The sequence below is a fragment of the Sebastes umbrosus genome, chromosome 11 (genome assembly GCF_015220745.1).
Source record: "Sebastes umbrosus isolate fSebUmb1 chromosome 11, fSebUmb1.pri, whole genome shotgun sequence".
NCBI classification, from domain to species: domain Eukaryota; kingdom Metazoa; phylum Chordata; class Actinopteri; order Perciformes; family Sebastidae; genus Sebastes; species Sebastes umbrosus.
In genome coordinates, this window is record NC_051279.1 from 24310323 (window position 1) to 24323292 (window position 12970).

General features: G+C 45.4%; 1 protein-coding gene and 1 long non-coding RNA gene across 2 annotated transcripts in view; both read left to right on the forward strand.

The window, feature by feature from the left end:
• LOC119496557 (protein asteroid homolog 1-like) overlaps positions 1 to 12970 on the forward strand; it is a 32101-nt gene that overhangs the window by 15802 nt on the left and 3329 nt on the right. The window contains exons 2-3 of the mRNA XM_037783950.1: positions 5433 to 5485; positions 12091 to 12921. Coding sequence (XP_037639878.1) covers positions 5483 to 5485; positions 12091 to 12921 — 834 coding nt within the window. The 5' untranslated portion in view covers positions 5433 to 5482. The remainder of the gene's footprint in view (positions 1 to 5432; positions 5486 to 12090; positions 12922 to 12970) is intronic.
• On the forward strand, positions 7734 to 8097 carry LOC119496567. The gene is made up of 2 exons (XR_005208745.1): positions 7734 to 7861; positions 8066 to 8097. It is a non-coding gene; the product is annotated as an uncharacterized LOC119496567 (long non-coding RNA).

Consider the following 12970-nt stretch of genomic DNA (forward strand, 5'->3'; position numbering starts at 1 on the left):
CTCCTAGAGAGTTTATCGGATCCGCGTCAAATTTGGGTGGTATAATCCTGCCACTACTGTGATGCTAAATTGCAAAGGAATTTTTGATCGCTTGAACAGTGATGTCATACGTCATGTGCGAAGAAGCCATTTTGTCACTTTTTAGGTATGGAACTTTGCGATACTCCTCCTAGAGGATTCAAGCGATCCAGCGATTCAGCGGAATCTCAACACCTTCATGATACTAAATTGCGAAGCTTTTGTGTTTTTGTGAAACGGCGTTCTTGGGGCGGCGCGGCGAATTTTGATGTTTCGCCATGACACAGGAAGCTGTTTTAACTTGATTTTACATAGTCCGATCTGCCCCAAATTTCACAAGCTGGATAAGAGTCCAGGCCTGAAGACATATATGTGCCATTATGAGTGATAGTCCTAGCGCCACCTACAAGAAACAGGAACTTGTTATAAATTGACTATACATTGTCCAATCTGTACAAAACTTGACATGTTTATAAGAGTCCCAGCATCAAGACGTATACGTTCAATTATGAGTGATAGTCATAGCGCCACCTAAAGGAAACAGGAAGTTGTTAGATTTACGAGCCCAATGTGGCATTATACTTGCCCCGGGCATGTGAGCAATCCTTATTGTTGAGCCGTGCCTGAGGAACCTGCTCAATAGAATCAGGTTTTAATCAAATCAAACCATGTCACTAATCTTTCTGACTTAATGAAGTCAACACCCTAGAGTGTGAATAATTCACATCAAAACCAATAAATAACACAGATAATAAGTTTGTCTTTACAGCATCTTTTCCCATGTGTGACAATGGGACACAGCCAAACTCTGACTTTCACGTCGATTAGATCGCTCACCCAGTAACGTTGTTGTTTTTCGCTCTTAACTTTGTCACCAGTAGCTGCAGTTTTGACTTCATGAATGTAACGGGGTACCAAATGACATACTGATATGCTTTTAGTCATGATTATAGGTGATGACAGTACAAAATCTGAAATTACAGGCACCAGAAGCTAATAAAAAAAGTGCAGTGCATTTCTTTTACCTGTAGTCTCTACACCACAAATTCCTACACCTCAGTGTGGGTGTAGGAATGACACTGACAACAGAGAGGTGATAGTGGAGGAGGTTCCGAGGGTTCTGCACCCTGCGTTAAAAGCTATGAACACCCACACAGGTGTTTTCAGTTTATTTGGCTGATTAGATCTCTGCTCACTGTAATGTATTGACATCTTCCTGAGTCTCCTGTCAGCTTTCATTGCACCTGGTAGATGGAGATTTGTGATCTCATGAATTCCACCTTCAACCTGAGCAGAGGTCTAATCAGCCAGAATAACTGAAAACACCTGTGTGGGTGTTCAGAGGACAAACAGGTTCAGCTTATACAGAGTTTGAACAAAGTGTTCAGATGTACAACAAAAAACAACAAATGAGTAAAGATCTTCCAGTCCCTTCGAGTTGGTACTAAATGTGATTACTACATTATGAAAATGCCCAGTGATTGGTAGTTTTGTTATAGCAAGTTCACTCTACTCGACTTTAGCCCTTCTAGTCGCTTCCAGACTAGCGACTAGAAGGGAGCCTGTAAATTGCGAAATTTGATCTGCGATCTGCAAAAACTCTTGTGAGACTTGCTGCCAGACGACCTAACCTAACCTCGAGGCATAGGACATGACACAGGAGGCTGTTGTAACTTGACTCTACATATTCCAATCTGCCCCAAACTTCACAAGCTGGATAAGAATCCCGGCCTGAAGACATATACGTTCCATTATTGAGTTATGGTGATAGCGCCACCTACTAGCAACAAGAAATGGTTGTATACTGCCACCCACCCTCATAGAATGGATGCCCCACAGGTTCTCAACAGGTCACTTACAGTGCAACGTGCTCCACGCAGAAAATACCCTCTAACTGTTGCGTGCAGTGTCCGACTTTCATGTAAATGCACGGCAGCGGGTACCCCCGACGTGCGCAAAGGGGCGAGGGCCCGTTCAACGCTGCTTGCAGCTTTAATTATTATTATTATTGCTGATATTAACTGGATAAATCACTCGTTTGTACGGTATATGAAATGACGATGTTAAAATCAAACATACATTATGAATCAAACCAAATGCTGAATGGAAATATATATATGTGACTAAACTAAAGTAATTAAAAAACAAATCCAGATTTCAATTCCCATGTTGGAAAAAGCATTATTGCCTCCAAAATCAAAATTAAATTAATATTAAATTGACAAATCATTTTCCAGTCTACTCCTAAACATAACACTGCCTTAAAGGGACTATTTGTAACTTTCAAAATTGCTTGTTAACAGCAACACCTGTGGCCGTTAAGTCAACTAAAGTCAGCGTCGGGCTCGCGCTTGCTCGCTCTGAATAGACATGAAGGAGCATCGCTCAAAACAGTGAGGCGACACACGTCAGCTAAAACCACAATATCACTCTATATTTCACCTGCTTGGCAGTAATGTTAGCTGACCAGACGAAGGTCTCTCCATGAACATGATTTAGATCTGATCCTAGTGTTGGCTTTTCCTGCCTCACCCTCCTGCGCCCTCAGGGAGACACCGGCAACCGGAGCCTCTCCTCCGCTGCCTGTTTGCCTTTACTGACACAGCGCGCACCAACAGTGGTTTTCCGTGTCTTGTGAAGTGATGGGGCTCCGCAGAGAGAAACGTGAACCGTGACACCGGCACCCGGTGTCTCCCTGCGGGCGCAGGAGGGAGGCGATAACGTTTCTCGCTGCAGAGCCCCGTCACTTCACAAGACACGGAAAACCTCTGTTGGTCTGGTGGAGCTGCAGCATTTATTTCTGCACAAACGTCCACTGTACATTCACTAGATATTCTCAGAGCTAAACTAACTATTCTGCAGTGTGTAGTGTGTAGCGCATGCACGTGAGGTGGAGCGAGCTGAGTGAAGGCAAGCAGGCAGGCAGAAGAGCAGAGGAGCAGAGTACAGCAGAGACTCTGGTCCTGGAGACCAAAGCATACGGTCTCCCTCACGTACTACGACCGCGGCCAACACTGTTTAACAGACGGGCTTCACTAGATATAACTTTGCGGTTTTGGTGCTTCCGTATAGTTTGTGTGGGAATCTTGTCTGAACAGCGTAGCCACACGCGAGTGCGTATATGCGGGCACGCATGGGACACCGACCCGGGTGATTTATACGTGTAAGAAGTTACAAACAGTCCCTTTAAATTCATATTTTTTTTAAGTAAAAAATGGGACATTTTTAATCAACACATTTAAGTATAATGATGTCTGATAGGAAAGTTGCTCCACATTACATTTATTCAAACATTAGTGTTTATTTCATGTACAGACACAGTGATGATGGACCTGTATGAGTCGGCCTGATGGGCATAATGAGTGTGTGTGTGTGTGTGTGTGTGTGTGTGTGAAATGGTAAACCAACTTTATCAGTTCAGTTTCTGTTTTCAGCTGTAACAGGAGTTACAGTCCAACTGGACTTTACTGTGTCTTTACTGTGTCTTTACTGTCAGCGGTATAACAGTTTCAGGGTTCCCTTCTGGGGTAGGTCAAAACAGATGCAGTTACTGATATGCTTAGTACTTAGTACATTAACTCAAGCACTGTACTGAATTACATATTGAGGTACTTTAATGGACTATTTAGATGTTCAGCTCTTTTCTACTTCTTCTCCTATAGTAGACTACTTTAACTACATTTAGATGATATACTGACATACTTTTACTTCAGTAAGGTTTTAGAATGAAGTAGTATTTTGTACACAGTGTGTATTAGTACTTTTATTGTTATTACTGTTTTCTTTTGTTGTTTCTGATGTCTTTGTTCTGTGTGATGTCACATTTTTGGAAAATCAATAAAAAGTGAATTACAAAAAAAAAGATCGATATTGATAATAAAAGAAGGTCAAAAAGGACAGAAAGTCTCCTAATAAAGCCATGTTGTCTCCGTGTGTTTTCTTCTTCTCTGAGCTCAAAAATGTCAGCAGGTAATATCACCTTTATATCCATATTCATATACTTGTATAAATGTGTAAAATCCTGTAGCAGTCTGGTGGAGACCTAGCTGCTGACAAACACACGGTGTGATGATGTTTGGAAAATGAAACTTAAGGAAGCTGAGACGGAGCAGCGGACTATAAGAGCGTCTGGGAGCGGCTCCTTGGCACAATGTGACTGAGGATGGGAGTCCAAAGCCTGACCTCTCTGCTGGAGAACCACCCAAATATCTACGAGGACATCAAGTTCAGCGGGAGCAAGCTGGTGGTCGACGGCTGTAACCTCCTCAACCTGCTCTACATCCACTCAGGTACTCTGACTGCAGTACTGAACGCAAGTACTACTTTGATACTGTACTCTACTAGAGTAGAGTACTACACTAGATGCAGTGTAGGTGAGGAAATATACTTTACTGTATATTTTAATTATCTGATACTTGTTAAGGCTGCTGTCAGAGTCAAGTCAAACTTCATGTAGTACTCTACTCTAGTACTACTAGAGTAAAGTACTGCAGGTGAGGAAATACAGTATACTTTACTGTATATTTTGATTATCAGATACTTGTTAAGGCTGCTTTCAGATGGAAACCTCTTATCTCCATAAAGTCAAACTTTATTGTTTTTTTATGTAACCTTTATTAAACCAGGTAGTTCCTTCAGATTAAATCTTTACTTAAAACTCACCAGTACAAACCATCAGATACCATCTATTACAACCACACAGGGATATACCTGTTGTTTTTTATTTCGGCGTCCCTGTTAACAGGTTAGAGCAGCCACACAGCGTCTCAGCTGGTGTGAATGCCCAACGCCTGTATCACGCAGCCACCACGCCAAGTGTCCCAAGGCTATTTATCTATTTCTTCATCTGGATGACGTCATTCATTTATGAGTTTTTATGAGGCAACTTCAAGCCAGGTCACTTTAGCAGCACAATGATCACATTATTACATATTATTAAGTGATTATTAAGTTATTAACACAACTCCTTTAATCCATCACCATGCATCCTATTTTATAAGATGAGAATCAAAGTATCTTTAAAATCTCATATTTCATTGGATAAAAACTAACTAAGTACATTTACTCAAGTACTGTACTTTTACTTTACTTGAGTATTTCCATTTTCTGTTAATTTCAAATATTGTACTTTTTACTCCACTACAACATGGACGGTCCATGACGAGCCTATCACAGTACCACAGAAGTCCAGTTGGGTTCAGATCAGGCAGGCTGTTAAAACAAGGTAACTATAGGTCACTATAGTTACCTTGCTACCTAGTTAGTTACCTATAGTTACCTTGTTACCTGGTTACCTAGTTAGCTTTAGTTACCTAGTTAGTCATCTATAGTTACCTAGTTAGTAAGTTAGCTTTAGTTAACTATAGTTAACTAAAGCTAACTAACTAGGTAAGGTCCTTTGTTTCATCCTAGGGGCAGCTGTGGCTCAAGGGGCGGCTGTGGCTCAGAGGGTAGAGCACTAGAAATGCACTAGAAATACAAGTCCATTTACCTTTTACCATCTGTAAGCGCCATTTACTAGTGCCAAGTTTATGTTTATTGTTTTGATAATATTATTTGCTGAAGTTCAGTGAGAAATATATTTCAGTTAAATGTGAGAGAATATTATGACTATATATGGTGATTCCTTCCTGTATGTTTACCACTGTGAATTTGAGTTTAGTCCTGTGAGGCTTCCGTACACACGTGACTTAGGGACAGGAAGTGAACTTTTATTGTGAAAAGGTTCAGTTGTAAATAAATGAGTTACCGGCGGAGCAACACGGTTGTTTTACCGTTGCCGTTGGCGTTGCCGTTGCCGTTGGCGTTGCTACCGGGCCGACTCAACGCGTAAAACATTGTGATGTCGTCCTTGAAGTGTGGTTAATGACAGAAAGTAAGTTAAGACGAAGATAGAAGTATGAAGACTAAAGATAGCCACTACAGCGGGTTAACCCTTTCATACACACAACCAACCCTGGTTCAACCCTGGTTGAGTCCTCAGTGTGAAAGGGGTAGTACTACTAGTACTACAGTACTGTAATCTCCTCTACATGCTATACTACCACTCAGGTACGACCAGGTACTCTAGTACTACTAGTACTACTACAGTACTGTAACCTCCTCTACCTGCTCTACTACCACTCAGGTACGACCATTACTCTAGTACTACTACAGTACAGTACTCTCTAGTAGGCCTACTACTACAGTACAGTACCCTCTTGTACTACTAGAGTACAGTTCGGGTGTAACCTCCTCTACCTGCTCTACTTCCACTCAGGTACTCTGACTGCAGTACTGAACGCAAGTACTACTTTGATACTGTACTCTACTAGTGTAGAGTAATACACTAGGTGAGGAAATATACTTTACTGTATATTTTAATTATCAGATACTTAAGGCTGCTTTCAGAGTCAATTGTCAAACTTCATGTAGTACTCTACTCTAGTACTACTAGAGTAAAGTACTACAGGTGAGGAAATACAGTATACTTTACTGTATATTTTAATTATGTAACCAGGTAACACAGTAACTATAGGTAACAAGGTAACTAGGTAACCATAGGTAACTAACTAGGTAACTAGGCAACTAGGTAATCATGTAACTAAAGTTAACTAAACAGGTAACTTTAGGTATCCAGGCAACTCTGTAACTATGGGTAACTAGGTAACTATCAGTAACTAACTATGTTACTATAGGTAACTATATGTAACTAGGTAACCAGGTAACAAGATAAATTAAAGCTGCAAGCAGCGATGAACGGGCCCTCGCCCCCGCGGGCACGTCTGGGGAATGCGCACGTCGGGATACCTGCTGTCGTACATTCCCGTGAAAGTCGGAAACTGCACGCAACAGTTAGAGTGAATTTTCTGCTTGGAGCATGTGGCGCTGGAAATGAACTGTTGAGAACATGTGGGGCGTTCTTTAAAGCACTTCTATGAGGGTGGCTGGCAGTATACAACCATTTCCTGTTGCCAGTAGGTGGCGCTATGACTATCACTCATAATGGCACGTATATGTATTCAGGGCTGGATTCTTATAAAACGTCAAATTTGGGGAAGATTGGACAATGTATAGTCAATTTACAACGACTTCCTGTTTCCTGTAGGGGGCGCTATGACTTTCACTCATAATGGCACATATATGTCTTCAGGCCTGGACTATTATCCAGCTTGTGAAGTTTGGGGCAGATCAGACTATGTAAAGTCAAGTAACAACAGCCTCTTGTGTCATGGCGACCAATCAAAATTCACGTACGACATCAACGTTCAAGCGATCAAAAATTCCTTTGCAAAATATTATCACAGTAGTTTGAGGTTTATACTACCCAAATTTCATGCGAATCCGATGAACTCTCTAGGAGGAGTTCGTAAAAGTATGCATAAATTACATAAATTACATGAAAGCCATGACGTACCACTGTGTCATGGCAAACTTTCAAAATTCATGTACGATATCATCGTTCGAGCGATCAAAATTTCCTTCGCAATTTATCATCACAGTAGTTTGAGGGTTATACCACCCAAACTTCACACGAATCCGATGAACTCTCTAGGAGGAGTTCGTAAAAGTATGCATAAAATACATAAATGACATGAAAAACACAAAATTCAATATGGCCGACTTCCGGGTGGGCGGAGCTAATGAAACCCATTGAGGAATATGTTTGAAATAATGAGTGGAATATGCATACCAAATTTCATGAATATAGGAACAACTTTGACCAAACTACGGCCTAAAGTCAAGTTACAACAGCCTCCTGTGTCTTGGCGAAACATCAATATTCAACGCGCCGCCACAAGAACGCCGTTTCACGAAAACACAAAAGCTTCACAATTTAGCATCCTGAAGGTGTTGAGATTCGGTTGCCCGACTTTGAGATGGATCTCTTGAATGCTCTAAGAGGAGTATCGCAAAGTTCCATACCTTAAACGTGACAAAATGGCGTCTTCGCACATGACGTATGACATCACCGTTCGAGCGATCAAAAATTCCTTCGCAATTTAGCATCGCAGTAGTGGGAGGGTTATCCCACCCAAATTTGACGCGAATCCGATAAACCCTCTAGGAGGAGTTCGTAAAAGTATGCATACAATACATGAAAAACGCACATATTCCAATATGGCCGACTTCCCGGTGGGCGGAGCTAATGAAACCCGATGAGGAATATGTCTGAAATAATGAGCAGGATGTACCTACCAAATTTCATGAATATAGGATCAACTTTGACCAAACTATGGCCTTCCACGCGTTAGGGGGTGCTATAGAGCCGGCTAAACATGCTGAACCCAATAACTGTACATTTACATAAAGTTCACAGGTGTCCATCATTTTGCCAAGTTTCATGAGTTTTCGAGTACCTCAAGGTATGTTCAAAACCTAAAAGACATAAGGGGGCGCTAGAGAGCCAACATGCCACGCCCAAGCAAAATTTCACCACTAAATCAAAGTAATTACTAGTTTGGATGTGCATGTAAAGTTTCATGAGTTTTTGTGCATCCTAAAGTCTTCAAAGATGTGTTCGTAAATTTAAAAAAAAACGCAGGAAGTCCAAGATCGCTGACTTCCTGTTGGCTGAAAAAATCTCAAAAATATTTAACACGAACTTCAAGACGTATGCAATGACATACTTGAATTTCATGAAGATCGAAGAAACTTTCCCTGAAAAACAGCCTACATTAGGGGGCGCTATCTCGCCCGCTGGCGACACCCGATCCGAATCACTACAGAACTTTGAATTTCGCGCCACTTCTGACGCATATTCCACTTTTGGTGAGTTTTTGGGATGGAAAAGGTCACAAAAACGCGATATTCCAGCAGAAAAATAATAATCCTTAGAAAAACAATAGGTTTCCTTGCACTTTCGTGCCAGGACACCGTTGGGGTCCTGGTCCTCCATTACCCCCACCACCCAGACTTACAACATCCAAACCATTCACCCCCGCCGCCCCCCCCCTCAACTGCACCCCGCCGCACTGTGAACCTGGCCAACCTCAAACCTCTCCAGCGTGCCCCCATCACACCACCCTCCCACTCATCCAACTTTGCCCTCCTCAACACCCGATCACTTAACAACAAAGCCCCCATCCTCCATGAACTCATCCTCCATGAACTCATCCTGGACAATTCACTGGACTTCCTCCTGCTCACTGAAACCTGGCAACAACCCAGTGACTTCTTCTCCCTGAACCAAGCATCCCCCCCCCAACTTCGGCTACCTCTGTAAACCCCGCCCCTCCCGTCGTGGAGGGGGCCTCGCAGTATTATTCAACCGGAACCTCAGGACCACCAAACTCACTTTCCCTACAGTCACCTCATTCGAATCCCTCGCCTTCAAAACCTGCTCCACCACAGTCATTCTCATTTACCGCCCACCTAAACCAAATTCATCCTTCCTCTCCGATCTGTCTGAACTCCTCACTATAGCATCATCCCTCCCCTAATCCTACTGCTACTGGGCGACTTCAACATAGACATGGACTCCCCCACCTGTAAACTTGCCTCTGATTTCTCCACTCTACTGGACAACTTCAACCTCACCCAGCACATCACCTTCCCCACACACAATAAAGGCCATATTCTAGTTCCGTCTGCTCTGTCAACGTCCCGGTTCTGAACATCCACCCATCCCCCTTTCCCCTTTCTGATCACAAACTCATCCAATTCACAATCCCGTCCCCAACACCCCGTCTGCAACTCCCCAGAGTCATTTCATTCCACAACACCAAGTCCATCGATCCCCTCCATCTCTCCGACCTGCTATCTACTGCCCTCCACCTGGACCCACCACCCACCTCACCTGATGATCTCACCAACCACCTCAACGCCACCCTGTCTGCCTCCCTCAACTCACTGGCCCCCCTGAGAACCAAAACTGTTTCATTCAACACCTCCTCCCCCTGGTTCACACCCCACCTCAGAAAACTCAAACAGACCGGCCGCCAACTTGAACGCCCCTAGAGAAAATCATCACTCACTGTTCACCTCGAAGCCTACAAATCTCACCTCATCACCTACAAAGACGCCATCACTGCTGCCAAATCTGACTACTTCTCCACCATCATCAATGACCCGACCCGTAACCCCCGAACCCTCTTCTCCACTGTCAACACTCTCCTCAAGCCTCGTGCCAACACACTCTCTGACCCCTCACCCGATCTTTGCAACTCATTCCTTCAGTTCTTCAGCGACAAAATCACCACCATCAACAACTCACTACTCCCCGTGTCTGACCCAGCAGCAACCACACCGACCCCTTTTCTCTCCATCCCTCTGGACCCCCTGGCCCTTCCCCCCAGCGCCGCCTCTCCCGATTCGACCCTGTTGACTCAACAACCATTGCCAAACTCATCAGCACATCAAAACCCACCACCTGCTCCCTCGACCCCCTCCCCACTCCCCTCATGAAGTCCTGCCTCCCTGTCCTATGCCCCTACCTCACCGACCTCTTCAACTCCTCACTGTCCCACGGAACTGTTCCCTCAGCCTTCAAAACTGCTGCTGTCACCCCCACACTCAAGAAACCTGGTCTGGACCCCTCCTGTCTCAATCACTACCGCCCTATCTCCAACCTCCCCTTCCTCTCCAAAACCCTCAAACGCCTCGTCTCCACACAGCTCCAATCCCACCTGCATTCCAACAACTTGTTTGAACCCCTCCAATCTGGCTTTCGCCCCCTCCATAGCACAGAAACTGCACTCCTCCAAGTCCTCAATCACCTCCTCACCTCTGCTGCCACCGGAGCCCTCAACATCCTCATCCTCCTGGACCTGAGTGCAGCCTTCGATACCGTATGTCACAATATTCTTCTCACCAGACTTCAAGACATCGGTATCGAAAGTACTGCATTCAACTGGCTCCGGTCTTACCTCACCAACAGATCTCATTTCATCTCCCTTCACAACAACTCCTCTGCCACATCCACAGTCACACAAGGTGTCCCCCAAGGCTCTGTCCTCGGTCCACTCCTGTTCATAATCTACATATTCCCCCTCGGTCAGATCCTCCGCCACTTCAACCTGGACTTCCACTGCTATGCCGATGACACTCAGATCTACCTCAGCACCAACACCCACCACAACCCACCCCTCTCCCACATCAACTCCTGCCTCTCTGCATTAAAACCTGGATGCAACAGAATTTTCTTAAACTAAACAGTGACAAAACAGAACTCCTCCTCATCGGCTCCAAATCCACCCTCACCAAAACCAACAACCTCACACTCAACATCGATGGCACTTCTGTTTCCCCCTCCCCCCAGGCATATAACCTTGGCGTGATATTTGACCCCACCCTCTCCCTCGAGCCCCACATCTGCCAACTGGTCAAAATATCCTTCTTCCACCTACGCAATATTGCAAAGATCCGTCCCTCCCTCACACCCCCTGCTGCAGAGAACCTCATCCACGCCTTTATCTCCTCCCGCCTTGATTATTGCAACTCTCTCCTCTATGGCATCAGCAACACCTCCATCAATAAACTCCAACTGGTCCAGAATGCAGCTGCCCGACTCCTCACCCATACCAAATCATGGCATCACATCACCCCAGTCCTGAAAGACCTTCACTGGCTCCCCGTCTTCCACCTGATCTCGTACAAAATCCTGACCCTCACCTACAAAGCCCTCCACTAACTTGCCCCCCCCCATCTCTCTGACCTCCTCTCCCCTTACCAACCTCAACGATCCCTCAGATCCACCTTAGCTGGTCTACTTTCCACCCCCAAGTCCAACCTCCGCAGCTTTGGGGACAGAGCATTCTCCAGGGCAGCTCCCAAGCTGTGGAACTCCCTCCCAAAACTCATCAGAGACTCCGATTCCTTCACCATATTCCAGTCCCGCCTCAAGACCCATCTTTTCTCCTCTGCTTACTTGTAGCCCCCTCTCCCCCCATCCTCCTACCCATTTGTCCGTGTGTATGTATGAAAGTGTTCCTGTGTATGTTGCCTGTTTTTCTCGTTCGTCTCCTGTTTGTCTCACACCGTTTTTCCCCCCGAATGTGTAAAGCGTCTTTGAGATCTTTAAAAAGCGCTATATAAGTTTAATCTATTATTATTATTATTATTATTATTATCCTTTGGTTGATCCTTTGGTCAGGTCTGGACCAGAATCACGGTGGGGAGTATGCTGCGTTTGAGGTCCTGATTGAGGAGTTCATAAAAGCCCTCAGAGACTGCGGGATCGAGCCGCACGTGGTGCTGGATGGAGGCTCGGACCACACCGACAAGAAGCTCCAGACCGTGACGCTACGAGCCGTAAGTTTTATCGAGAAGGCCCATAAAGCGGCGGAGGGCAACAGCCAGGAGGGCATCCTGCCACAGCTGGTCAAGCTGGTGTTCAAACAGACGCTGGCCCGGCTGGAGGTACCGGTGGCTCAGTGCTACTGGGAGGCTGACCAGGAGATTGCTGCCCTGGCCAAGGTGTGGCGGTGCCCGGTGCTTTCCAATGACAGCGACTTCTACATCTTCGACCTCCCGGCGGGGCTGCTGCCTATCTCGGACTTCCAGTGGGAGGCGGTGAAGCAGAGCGGCTCGCAGAGCTACATCCCCTGTAAGAGATACAACACCTCCAGGTTCTGCAACTTCTTCAGCATCCAGCGCCAGCTCCTGCCCGCCTTCGCTGCCTTGGCCGGGAATGACTACGTGAATCTGCAGAACAAGTCGCGCATCAACTGGGCTCAGTTTGCCCCGGAAAGAGTTGGGTCAAAAGACCGGCTGAAGGGGCTGCTCTGCTGGCTGAAGGCCTTCCAGCAGCCTCAGGAGGCCTTGAAGGCGGCGCTGCGGCTGATGGGAGATCTGAGCAGGAAGACAAAGGAGGAGGTACTGAAGGGCCTGAATCTGGGAATGAAGGAGTACCAGCTCCCTCCCAGCTCCCTGAAGAGGTTCTTCATCCACGGGACGGCACCTCCTCTCCCAGCAGTGGAACAAGTAATACAGTCCTTTACTGTAAATGTTGTTATGGAAGACCTGTCTGTCT